Source organism: Cavia porcellus, unplaced genomic scaffold (genome assembly GCF_034190915.1).
Source record: "Cavia porcellus strain 051 isolate PalLab524CR breed Dunkin Hartley unplaced genomic scaffold, mCavPor4.1 scaffold_6, whole genome shotgun sequence".
NCBI classification, from domain to species: Eukaryota; Metazoa; Chordata; class Mammalia; order Rodentia; family Caviidae; genus Cavia; species Cavia porcellus.
This window is the reverse complement of record NW_026947489.1, coordinates 83673632-83687002: the sequence shown is the minus strand read 5'-3', so window position 1 is coordinate 83687002 and position 13371 is coordinate 83673632. Positions and strand designations below refer to the sequence as shown.

Below are 13371 nucleotides of genomic sequence, written 5' to 3'. Positions count from 1 at the left end.
CTGCACAGATTGTGTTTTGCTTGGTTTACTCTGATTAGTCTGTGAGTCTCAGGCCTCAGGAAGTTTCAGGGTGGCAGGTCTAGATCAAATGCTTTTCAGTATGGAGGAGTTTCGGAGTATTGCACATGCCGGACCCACGCTCTTCCCTGACTCATCCTGGGCTCAGAGGGAGTCCTTGTTGGGATTCATGCGTCCCTGTCCCTTCCTACACATGGAGGTACAGGACTCTGAGAAGTAGTGTGGGGAGGTGAGTAGCAGGGACCAGGGGTGGCCCTTGCTGCCCGGCTCTGGCTCAGTGTGTCCATGCACTCCATCCCTACCCTGCAGTCATGGTCATCTGTGCTGCCCCCGGTGTGGATGGGGCCTGGTGGCGAGCCCAGGTGGTGGCCTCCTATGAGGAGACCAACGAGGTGGAGATTCGATACGTGGACTACGGCGGATATAAGAGAGTGAAAGTGGATGTGCTCCGGCAGATCAGGTGAGCAGAGCTTCATGGAGCTGTGCGGTGTGCAGCCTCTTGCGGCTCCATTCTCAGCTGAGAACGGCTCCTTCCATCTCTTGTCTTCTGTGTCAATGGGTGTGACCTCAGCAAACCTGACGACTCCAGGTCACCCTGAGGATGTGTGTCCGGCATCAACAGTGCGGCTGCTGCTTTCTGGGTTCAGTACATGCAGGAGTCCTGACCCAGGCTTAGAGCAGGGCCGCCTGCCTGCATCAAGGTGTACTTCCTCGCCCTGGGCTGTGAGTGTCTGTTCAGCGAAAGAGCAGCCTCATGTCAGCAGTGGTGGAGCCAAATTCCAAGGCCATGTTAAATGTGTCCCTTTCCTGCCTTTCCAGGTCTGACTTTGTGACCCTGCCATTCCAGGGAGCAGAAGTCCTTCTGGATAGCGTGATGCCCCTGTCAGGTAACAGGTGGAACCTCTGCTGGGGGCGGTGGTGGTCATTGTATGTAGGTTTGTCTTCTGCAAACAAGGCTGCTGCCACTCTCGTGAGAGTTTCTGGTTGTATAGGTCTGGGCCACAGCCTGAGAACTTGTAAATATCAGGGCTGCTGTACTGAGGACCTCCTTTGGGGTCCACTGCTCTAAACAGTATGCAGATCACTCCCATAGCTTTCTAGCAGGGCACCTGCCGGAACATAGTCCAGGCTTGGAGAGGGCCAGCAGCTAAACAGTAGGGACTAAGAAAGCATTGCTAGAGGTGAGAGGACTGGCATTAGCCTCGATTTTCCCCTCTGGAAAACAGGTCTTTCAGGGTGGCTGTGAGAATTATGTAACATTGGGGCTGGGGATTTAGCTGAGCAGCATAAGCGCCTGCCTTGCAAGTAGGCAGTTGTGAGTTTGATCCCCAGTACCGATAAAAAGGAAAAAGACAAAAAAAAGAGAGAATTATAACACACACACACACACACACACACACACACACACACACACGATGGTGAAGGTGCTCAGATAACAGCTACTGCAGGATGTGGGAAATAATCAAATAATCACCCCTCGCCCCAGGCTGGCCCCTGTGTGTCCTGTTCTTGCTCTCCTGGAGCAAACTCGTTTACAGACACTACAGTCTAGCAGAGTCATGGCAGACAGAGCACTGAGCAACGCATTTGTTGTTTTCTTCCCTTGCTCTCGCCCAACCTTCTTTTCCTTTTCCGTTCAACTGGATGATTTGGCTGGACCCCCTTTTCTTACTTTTTCTTGTTAGACAAAATACCTGACAAAATACCTCCAAAAGGAAGAAAGGTTTATTTGAGTCACAGTTTGTAGTGGTTTCAGTTTATAGTTGGCTGGCTCCAAGGCATGGGGGCGTGGCAGAGGAGAAACAGCTCATGGCAGGCATAAGGCATCAGGCGACAAGCAACATGCTGTGACCCTTTTTCTGTTCCATGTGTCTTCCCCAGGCTGTCTACCATGAGGTTGGGGAGCCCTCACACCCAGGGAGTGGGGAACCTTAGCATCACACTTGGTCCCAACAGCACATGCCCTAGATGCAGCCGCTTCTCAGAACCCCACCTATGACCACATGGGGCTTTAGGGGTGTATCTAGATACAAGCCATAATAACTACTGAGCTGCTCCCTCCCTCCTGAGACTTCCCACATCTTCAGACAGACCCGTCTCCTATCCTCACCCTTTCTACCTTGGGAGTGAGTGGACTTGTTTTGATCTGGCAGAGCACATGGCCGTCTCACTTCTCAGTAGAGAGTACCTGTGCATACCGCCTGGATCTGAATTCCACCTACTCCTCTCTGCGTCTCTGATGATCACCTTGGCTCACTGTTGACCCTGTAGGGTGTTGCTGTACAGACACACACTCAGCACAGTTGACCCCAGATGGAGAGGGAGCGGACATTACCATCACAGGCAGCGCATCCTTCCTTTGTCTTCCATCCACAGGGGTCAGCGTGCTGGAGGGCCTCTGTGTTTATCCACTTGAGTCATAGAGGCTGAGCTCTGCCCAAGTGTGGGTCTCAGCAGCCTCTGAAGCGTCTTGCTTTGGATGCAGTGACCATTGTGTAGGCGACAATGCTTTGCCTTGGTCAGCATCTGAATGTTGCTTTTCCTCTTCCCTATAAAGATGATGACCACTTTTCACCTGAAGCAGATGCAGCTATGAGCGAGATGACGGGAAATACAGCTCTGCTCGCCCAGGTGTGTGGTTTGGGGAGGGCAGGGCAGGGCAGGGCAGGAAGCGGAACCTCCTGCCTTGCTCAGTGAAGCATCCATGCTTCTTGGGACCTGCCTTGGAGTTCTTCCCTCCTTCCCTCTTTCCTCCCTCCTACAGGGAATAGCTTTGCAACGTGCTTTTTCCTCCCTTAGGTGACAAGTTACAGTCCGACTGGCCTCCCTCTGATCCAGCTGTGGAGTGTGGTTGGAGATGAAGTGAGTTCCCGCTTCCTGTACATTGGAGTTTCCCGCCAGCAGCCAGGGGTGCTTTGGGAACTGGTTCTGCCCCTGCATCCTCCTGATTAGTCAGGAAGTAACTAGAAACCAGTACTACCCGGGGACTCTTGGAGTGTCACACTTGGGGGGTGGTCATGTTAGTGTCATCTAGTCATAGGGGCCGGGGCTGCTACTAAGCACCCTGAAGTACCAGGACAGCCCCTCCCAGTGCGGAATTACCCAGCCCAAAGTGGCATCACTGCTGAGGTGGGAACCCTGCCCAGGACCTTCTCAGGTCTTCGGCTGCTGGGTTTTTCCTGTCTTCCTTATAGTATCAAAGCTTAAGTTTCAGTATCAAAGCAAATTGAAAAGCCAGTCTTCATGCCATGGGCCAACAACATTTTAGAAGAAACCTTTTTTGGAGTCAGACCCCGTATGTACACCTGCTGCCTGTCTGGTGACAGGACTTGGTAGGGAGAGCCCTTGCTGACTGGAGGGGTGACCCCAAAGTGCCATGGGCAGAGTCCGCAACACAGCTTTGTTTTCTAGGTGGTGTTGATAAACCGGTCGCTGGTGGAGCGAGGCCTTGCACAGTGGGTGGACAGCTACTACTTGAGCCTCTGACCCTGCTGGTGCTGCTGCTTGAGTCTTTGCACTGTTGAGACTGGGTGTGGGACTCAAGGCAAAGCTGCAAGCTAGGAGTCACCAGTCATCCTCTCGGGTCTTCTTTTCCCCATTCTGGGCACCACCAAGAACATAATTCCTTTCCGAAGAAAAGGGACTCAGCTGTGGGTTCTTTACAAAGCCATAGGATATTTTGCCAAGAGCCGGCTGGCTTAACTGCTCTGAGTGTCTCCTAGGTTGCCCTCACCCCTCCACTCCGTCCCCTCTCGTCCACCTGCCCCTCCTCTGCTGGCGCCCCCAGGCTGCAGCAGCAGGCCAAGGTGTGTGGCGCATGCAGAGGTTTCTCGGACTTCAGTCTTCCTCCAGGGAGCAACCATGAACTGACTGACTGGCATCAGTTTCCTTGTACGGCTTCCATAAATGGTTCGATGGCATTCAATTAGTTTTTATGCCCTTCCTCGGTTTCTGGGAACCCAGACTTTTTAATGCAGATGTAAATATGAAATGATTGTCACACCTCTGGCCCTGGTCAGCGGGGAGGGGAACAGTGATCTTGCCAAGCCTGATTGTAATTTTTGTAACCATTTTATACTTGTGCAAACTGTAAATATGTGATAAAGAAATGTAATATTTTGTACAAGATACACTGGAGAACAAAGGGAACTCAAAGTTTTCCATACACCTCACCTGTAAGAAGTGAGTCGTAGCACGTACCAGCCCATCCCAGCTCCGCCTGCCGGGGAAGGCGCATTCTGTGCACCAGACAGGGTGACCACATGGCATAAGCCATCATCCGGGAAGTTTTTGCTGTACACATTCAACAAAAAAAAAAAAAAGAAAAAAACATTGAATTAACTTGGAATGGTGTGTTTGATTTTTTTTTTTTTTTTTTTTTTTTTTTTTTAAGACTGGCTCCAGCATTGTGCAATTTAGGAATAATTTAACTTGAACTTATATAAACCTCAAATTGTATAAACTGTAGCTTTGAGTCTACTTTTTTTCCCTCCCCATAATGGTGAAAAAAGGTTGGGGAAGGGGAGCAAGGAGGGTGGCTGTGATAGACTGGAGGGTCCAGCTACGCGCCTCACAGGACTGGCACTGGAGGAGACCCGTGGCCCTTTGAAGACACTTTGGTCTTGAATTTCTGGCCTTGCTCCTCCTCTGTATCCCACTGGGGCGGGGGCAGCCAGGCCTCCTGCAGCTTCACCCTCTGGCTGCCCAAACAGCTGACTGCACTGGCTCCCAGCACAGGCTGTGCAGCCTGTACATTAGGACACTTGTGAGCTCACTGGGCTGCTGCAGTGGTGAGAACTTAGCAAAACACATGCATTGAAGTGACGGGAGCAGGCACCAAGCCTGGGTCAAATGGTCCCCCAAACAGCCCCTCCCTGCCTTGGGACCTACCCACCTCTGGGTGGTGGTGCAGCCCTGACTCAGGTTGCCTGAGGGTTCCCATACAGACAGCTTCCTGTAGAATCTAGTGCTGCATACCCCACGCACCCTTCTGGTGTGTCTAGTACCCACCCAGCAGGACGAGGCTGGCCTTCTGGTTCTTGTTTCCAGCTGGGACATCACTGCTGGGGGGACCTGTCTTCCCTCAGGCTCTGGTTCTTGCCTGTGTGGTTAATAAGTTGAAAGCCTCAATTTCCCTCCTCTGTAAGGTCACAGAATAGTCCTTGTACATAAACAGTTAAGTCAGCCGTGTCCCAATCCCCTGGAGCTGGGTGCCCAGGGAGCGCTCCTGCAGTCTCAGGTGCTGCTGGCCTGACCCAGTGGTATCGGGGTGTGACTGGCCAGCTGTGTCATGGCAGCAGTCGAAGGTAGTGAGAGAGCTAGTGAGACCTGGCGTGCAGATTGGTGTTCATCTTGGGCATTTGGGGGTGTGTGGGAGGCGAGGGCCAGAGGTCCCCCCGAGGCATTCCTGGGGAGACAGCAGCTCCCTGTGGGCAGGAAAGTGCTGGGAAGCACGAGCAGGCAGCAGTGGGCTGGAGCCTTAGGCCTCATGGTACCTTTCGGGGTGGCTCCCTGAAATGTGGTTGGGAAACCTGGAGGAGAAGTGATGGAGGCTGGTGAGGAGCGTAAATGCTCACCTTGTGGTGCGCCTTTGATTAATTTTGTGGTGATTGATTTTTTGGTGGTTTTGCAGGAAATTCTGCTGCTGTTGTAGAGATCCAGGCAAGTAATATTTAGATAACTTTTTTGAATGACCTGGGGACTTCCGGGGGATGTCTCAGTGTCAGTTGGACATTCAGGAAGGAAGTGCATGCTGGAGGTTTGGCAACGCGTCTTGCGGCCAGGAAGCAGAGGGCTGGATGCAGGAGGCCAGATGCGGCTGCAGGTGTCTGTCCTTGGCCTGGGAAGAGCGGGAGAGGGCTGGTTCTCATGGAGGATGGGTTCTGGGCCTCTGCTCGGCCTCCAAAGCCTTGGTTATGCCACAGCTAGGGTCAGCGTCGTCAGAGAACTAATGTCACTTCTCACCATCACAGGCTGTGAGCTTGTGTCTAAGTGTCCCCCACAAAGCTTCGCGTCCCTTTTTCAGTGGGAGCTGGATCTAGAGTGTATAATGCTGGGATCTGGTGACTAAATGAGGACACTGATACAGTACTGCCCTAATCCTGTGGCCTACATAGAATACAGAAGGGGCAGCTTAGGAAGCTGCTGGGGTCCTTTGCTCTTGCCCGTCTGCTTTGCTGTGGACTGTTTCTCCTGTGTTTTGCCACCCTGCCTGGGAACCAGCCAATATGAACTAAAATTGCAAACAGTCAAAGAAGCCTTTCTTCCTCTAACTTTGGGACAGGTATTTTGTCTCAGTAATGAGAAAAGTAAGACACAGGCTTAAGAGAAAACAAGGTTAGTCACTGAGTTCTGGAAGGTTCCCTGTGTGTGAGGGGCTGTGCTCTTGGGCAGTTCCTACTGAGTCCTCGCCACGCAGCGAGACAGGGACTCCTTCCTAGGTGAGTAGGTGCCGGGAGATGGGAGATGGTGACACAGAAAGATGTCTGCAGCTGGAGCAGGGTGAGATGCTATGCCAGGCTGGCTTCTGGCAGACACCCTTCCCACCACTCTCCTGCAGCATGGGGTCATCTCATCTGCAGCCAAGTCCCTGGGAGACGTGCGGAGGCTCAGGGGTCAGCCTGGGGAAATGTTTCCAAGCTTACATGGAAGAAAACACTGTGATAAAAGATCAGTGATTTGCTGATGTGAAAGGTTAAAGTTTAAGTGAGAGGAAAAAAGGTTATGTGGTAAAGTGTATGTGAAATGAAAGCCAGGAGAAGCAGCATCTGGGCCAAAGGGTGAATGTGTTTAATCTGTGATGATTTAGAAAGAAAACGAAGTCTACTGCCAGTGTCATAAAGCGATGGGCAGAAAAGCCTGGGTCTGTCTCTAGGCAGAGTGGGAAACACCATGTGAGAGCCATGCATTTGATTTGGTTTCCCAAGATCCACAGTGAGAAAGCAAAAAGCCTACCGGCTCCAGCCCAGCGATGGACCATCTGCCTAGCATGCGGGAAACCCTGGTTTCAATTCCTAGCCTCACCAAAGGGAGGAGGGGTTAATAATAGTTTCCCTAATTTTTCATTTTGGCACACAATGGAAGTAAAAAGTGAGTTTGCAGTAGTCTTCATGTTTTGCAATCAAGCGCATATGCTCGACAGTGACAGTGTATTTGTTCAAAAAATTCACATCTCAGGGGCTCAGTGGCCACAGTTGAATTGTGGCTACCATGTTACCACGAGGTAGGACTGTTCCCTCAGTCTCTATTGTGTGAACGCTAATAGCCATATGTATTTTTTTTCCTTCAAAAACACCTAAGTTGTTTGCAATTTTTAAAATTAATTTTTGTTTGTTTTTTGTTTTTCTTACATAGTTCAGGATGGCTTTGAACTCACCATATAGCTTAGAGTAGCCTCAAGGTCACAGTGATCCTCCTGCCTCAGCCTCCTGAGTGCTGGGATTGCAGGTATGTGCTACCAGGTCTGGCCCTATTTTATTTTTTTTAAAGCCTTTTTACCCCCTTCTCCTCCTGCTCCTTCCAAGCCTCTCCCTCTTTCTTTTTTCCTTTCCAATTTTTAGAGGCAGAGTCTCTCTGCTGTTGCAGGACTCAACACTCCCAGGCTCAAGAATTCTCCTGCCTCATCCTCCCAAGTAGCTGAGACTATAGGCAAAGACTACCATGCCTTTCGCATGTTTGCTTTTCTAATGAACTTTAGATTCACTTTTGGGGGAAAGGGCAATAGTAAATGTTCTATCAACATTTGAAAGTTCAAAAGTGCATATTATTAGGTAGATACAAAGTTCTATATTTTCTGTCGTAAGCTAGTGTTTTCTAAACTATTCAAATGCATTGGCTTTCCTTGTAGCCTCTCCATCACTTTTGGCCTGTACTGTCTGCCTATTTCTGAGAAAAGGATGTTAAATGATTCCATTATGGTTAAAATAGCTATTTTTTAAACATAAATTTTGGTTTTAAATATAAATTTTGTTCCTTAGTTCAAAAAACTTCAGAAGTGGAGTTTTCTCATTGCTGTAAAATATCTTTGTTACTAGGGTGCTTTTGTTTTGAAGTTGACAGTCTTTTGTCTGTCCCTTTCCTTTACACAGGTGGTTTGTGAACCACCTCAGCACATTGCTGAGAGAGAGAGAGAGAGAAGCTCTGGAAATCTCCTAGGCAAATTTAGCCCATTTATTGTGATCATTGAAATGGTGTTATTTGCCATTTGAGTTCTTTTATTTTTATTATATTTAAAAAATTTTTGGTTTTCTTCATTATTTTTCCCATTAATACATTTCACATTGAACATTTTTTTTTAATTTATTTTTTATTAATACATGTTTGTAGTACACAGTGACCACATTTCACGGGGAGTTGGTAGATATATAGAACACATCTTTTTTTCTTTTCTTTCTTTTTTTTTAGACAAAGTCGCCCTGAGTAGTTCAGGCTGGCCTTGAATTCACTATGTGGCCACGCTGGCCTAGAACTCTCAGCGGTCCTCCTGCCTCAGCCTCCCCAGTGCTAGGATTACAGGTGTGCATCACCACGCCTGGCACATTTTAATTCCTTCCCTTTCCCTCCTCAGCCTCTATCCACCCTCTCTGCTGCTCTTCCTACATGCAAAAGATTTATCTCACTATTTCCTATTGTCTTTTATTTTGCTCTTTATGTTTTGGGGTCCTCCTCTAACAGAAACCATATGCTATTTGAACTCATGTATTTGATTTATTTCACTTAAAATTATGGCCCTAAGGAGCATTTTCCTACAAATGGCTCATTTGTCTTTTATGAAAAGGGAGTACACCACTGTGTATAAATCCCACATTTTCTTTATTCATTCATCTGTTGGTGAACATATAGGCTGCTGCCAAGATTTAGCTATGTGGGGCCGGGGATTATAGCTCAGCAGCATAAGCGCCTGTCTTGCAAGCATGCGGTCGTCAGTTCAATCCCTGGTACAAAAAAAAAAAAAAAAAAAAAAAGATTTAGCTGTGGCAAATTAAGCTGCTGTGAACATGGGCACACACATATCTGCCACATGATGCCCTTCGCTCTTTTGGAAGAAACCTAGGAGGGGAATATCTGGGTCAAATAAAACTTACAATTTTTGTTTTATGAGGAGTCTCCACACTGTTTTCTTTGATGGTTGTACTAGTTTACATTCCCACCAGCAGTGCAGAAGAGTTCCTTTCTCCTCCTCAACCTAACCAACATTTGATTTCTTAATGATAGCCATTCTCTCTGGAATCTCAATGTTGTTTTAATTTTCATTTCTCTAATGGCCAGACATGTTGAATATTTTTTCATGCATTTTTGGGGGAGGAGGTTGTTATTTTATGTTTTTAATTTTTTGAGACATTTCTCACTATGTAGGAACTCACTATGTAGCCCAGACTGGCCTCGAACTCATGGCAAGCTATTGAAATCTCAGTATTATATATTGTAGTCCAAATATTGTAATTCTTTTTCCAATCCACCTTGTAATCTGAAAAGTTATATTTGTAATCCCCTAGAAATATTATTGGAATTCCAGTGAGTTAATTCCAGTCTGTTACCTTTAGTGCAACCCACCGCAAGAGCAAAGGCACTAAGACATATTCAGTTAAGGGGTTCTAAATCCCTTCCAAGTGAGGACATGTGGATAAAAGTCCCTGACCCATGGCCTCTCCCCGACTTTATTGTCTTGTGGAGAAGGGAGTGGTTCAAGGATGAGTGACAGCAAGAATGGTGAGTAACCTGAGCTGGCCAGCCAGGTGGAGAGGGAAGCATCTTTGCAGTATGCAGAAACAATGATACACCGAAGATCAAGGATCAGTCTGCATAACTCAATGAAGGTAGCATCTGGTTGTTTGAGGAGGCTGTTGTTTCAGGTTCTGACACGTAAACTTTTGTGCCCTGGGGACTCAGCCTCTTACTTTGAGGCTGGTACCCAGCTGACATTCTGGAGGAGGAAACCGGAAACTGTCACGTTGTCCTCAGGGATTACAATTCAGTACCTTAGCTGGCTTTATTTGCATTGCTTAGAGCCAACTGAAGGGACAAGGGAATAGCACAGCCTGCTCTGTACGTATCAGTGTATGGAAATAAGACTCCATTTAACTAATATTGCAGCAGCTGGGGATTTAACTCAGCGGCATAAGCACCTGCCTTGTAAGCAGGGAGTCGTGAGTTCAATCCCTGATATCGATAAAAAGGAAAAAGACAAATAATAATAATAATAGTAACTAACATTGCAACATTGCAGCAATTGTACTGCATTCAAAAAGAAGTGCCCAGGTCATCTACTATAGCAATCCTCCTGCTTCAGTCTCCCCGAGTGCTGGGATTACAGACACGACGCGCCATGCCCAGCTCTTTTTCATGTATTTTACTGGTCATTTGCACATTTTCTTCTGAGAAATGTCATGTTGCTTGCCCATTTTTTGAATGGGCCTTTTATTTTGAATCCTTTCTTCTATATTCTGGATACAATCCTCTGTCAAAAGAACAGCTGGCAACTTTTTCCCTATTTTGTAGGCTGTCTGTTCATCATGAAGGTAGTTTCCTTTGCATTGCAGAAGCTTTTTAATTTGATATAACCCCATCTCTTGATTTTTGGTGTTAGTTTTAATACAGTGGGGTTCTGTTCAGAAAGTCCTTGCCTGTATCTTCAAGAATTTTGCCTATTTTATCTTCCAGTCTATCATTGCTGTTTCAATATTTAGATCTTTGATCCATTTTGATTTTAGTTTGCCATATGATGAGAGATATGGGTCTAGATTCAGTCTTCTGCATATGATAACCAGTTTTCCCAGCATCCTTTGTTAAAAAGGCTGTCTTTCCTCTGGCATATATTTGATCCCTTTGTCAAAGATCAACCAGGTTAAAGTGCCTAGCGCTATTTCTGCGTTCTCTGTTCTGTTTCATTGCCTCCCCTCCCTATATCACGCTGTTTGGATCATGACAACTGGAACTCTGGGATTATAATGTCTCTTGCCTTGCTCTTGTTGCCCAAGTTTGCAGTTCTAGGTCTCTTCTGCTTCCATTTGAATTTTGGGATTGTTTTCTCTAGTTCTGTGAGGAATGCTATTGGCATTTTGATTGAAGGTGCATTAAATTTGTATATCAGTTTGGGAAGTATGACCATTTTGGTTCTGTCTACCCAGGACCAGGCGATATCTTTCTATTTTCTGATGTCTTCTTTGCTCTCCTTCTTCAGAATATTCTGGTTTTCACCATAGAGATCTTTCACTTCTTTGGTTAGGTTAATCTTCGAGTTTTGTTTTTTCTTGATGCTATTGTGAAAGGTGTTTTTTCCATATATTTTCTTGGTAAGTTTATTGTTGGTGTACAGGAATGTTATCGATTTTTATGTGTTGACTTTGTATCTTGCTATGCTCCTGAATTTGATTATTAATTCTAGGAGTGTCTTGGTGGAACTTCTTGGGACTTCTAGGGAAAGGATCATGGTATCTGCATTGACTTCTTCCTTTCCTCTACGTAGCCATTTTATTTCTTTCACTTTCCTAATTGCTCTGGCTAATTATTTTAAGAATGATATTTTACAGGAGTGATGATAGGGGACATCCTTGTCTTGTTTCTAATTTTAAAGAAAAATCTTCTAGTTTCTCCCCATTTAATGTGATGCTGGTTTGTCATAAGTGCCTTTTATCAAATTGAGATAAGGTCTTTCTACACCTAGTCTCTTTAGGGTTTTTTTTTTTTTTTAATCATGAAAGGATGTTGAATTTTGTCAAAGATTTTTTTCTGCATCATTGTGATGATTATGTTGTTTTTGTCCTTACTTATCTTTATGTGATGTTTCACATTTATTGATTTGCATATAGTAGACTGTCCTTGCGTTCTTGAGATGAATCTTACTGGGTCATGATGTATGAACTTTTTGATGGCTTATTGCATCCTGTTTGCCAGTATTTTATTGAGGATTCTTGTTTCTACATACACTAAAGAGACTGATCTGTAGTTTGCTTTTTTGATTGGATCCTTTTCTGGATTTGGAATCAGTATAAATCTAGAAAAAACTTCGTAATATTCCTTCCCTTCAATTTCTTCAAGGAGTTTGAGCAGTTGGTGTTAGATCTTCCTTAAAGTTCTTGCAGAATTTGGTAGTGACTAACTTTTTCCTTGAACTCTTCTCTGACCTAGTGATTATTCAAGAGGATATTGCTTAATTTCCATATATTTGCATAATTTCTGTAGTTTCTTTTGCTTTTGATTTCTAGTTTCATTGCACTATGATCTGATAATATGTATGATATAATTTTGATTCTTTTGCATTTACTTATGCTTGTTTTATGGTTAGCTTGTTTTGTGGTTAGTTTTGGAGAAAGTCCCATGTGCTGCTTGAGAAAAATGCGTATTTTGTTGTTATTGGGTAGAACATTCAGGAGGTATCTATTATGCCCATTTGTTCAAAATCATGGTTCAACTTTGATTTTGTCGTTACTGTTGATTTTCTTCTAGTTGACTTATTTGTGATAGCAGAGTATTGAGGTCTCATATAATTGTGTTGGTGTTTATCTCATTTTTTAATGTCTACTACTGTTTTATGAAGTTGAGCATACTAGTGTTTGATGCATATATATTTTAATTGTTATCTCTTCTTCTTGTTGACCTCTTAATCAATATGTAGTGACCTTCTTTGACTTTTCTGAGTTTGTTTTTCAAGCCAACCACTTTGTCTGAAATTAGGATAGCTACTCTTGTTTTTGTTTTTTTTTTTTAAACTGGGTTTCTGTTGCATAGAATGTTGTTTACCAATCCTTGAGTTTTAATGTCTGCATTTCTTTTTGGATCAAATGTGTTTCTTGTGTATACATATGATTTGGTTTTGTTTCTTGGTCCATTCTGCCAATCTGTGTCTTTCAATTAGGGATTGAGACCCTTCATGTTGTGAGTTACTACTGAAAGCTATTGGCTCATTCACATCATTGCCTTATTTACTGTTGCTGGTCATGTACACACACACACACACATACACACATATATACACATACATACGTACATACAGATACACACATACATAGACACATACACAAATGCACACACATACACATATACACACACACATATATATACACATACACATATATGCTTGCTTTCTGTTTAACTGTTCACTCTACCTGGTGGATTCATTCTATCAGGTTTTTTTGGCATTATTTATTTCATTATCTCTTTTAGGGTATCCTTGATAAATTTTTGGATGGTGGTTTAGTGGTCATGAATTTCTTAAGAAACCCTTTGTCATAGATAGACCTTATTTTCCCCATCAATTTTGAAAAATAGTTTTCCAGGACATATTAACCTGAGTTAAATGTTATTATCTTTTAGGGCTTAAAGCACTTACCTCCAAGTACTCCTGGTCTTAAGGCT

At 45.0% G+C, this 13371-nt stretch overlaps 1 protein-coding gene across 4 annotated transcripts in view; it reads left to right on the top strand.

The window, feature by feature from the left end:
- Positions 1 to 4485, top strand: part of Akap1 (A-kinase anchoring protein 1) — a 29687-nt gene extending 25202 nt beyond the window's left edge. For all 4 annotated transcript variants that reach the window (XM_063251271.1, XM_003466823.5, XM_063251270.1 and 1 more), the window contains exons 7-11: positions 328 to 478; positions 838 to 905; positions 2576 to 2649; positions 2818 to 2880; positions 3430 to 4485. In XM_063251271.1, the coding sequence (XP_063107341.1) occupies positions 328 to 478; positions 838 to 905; positions 2576 to 2649; positions 2818 to 2880; positions 3430 to 3504 (431 nt within the window). In that variant the 3' untranslated portion in view covers positions 3505 to 4485. The remainder of the gene's footprint in view (positions 1 to 327; positions 479 to 837; positions 906 to 2575; positions 2650 to 2817; positions 2881 to 3429) is intronic.
- Positions 4486 to 13371: the final 8886 nt, after the last annotated feature.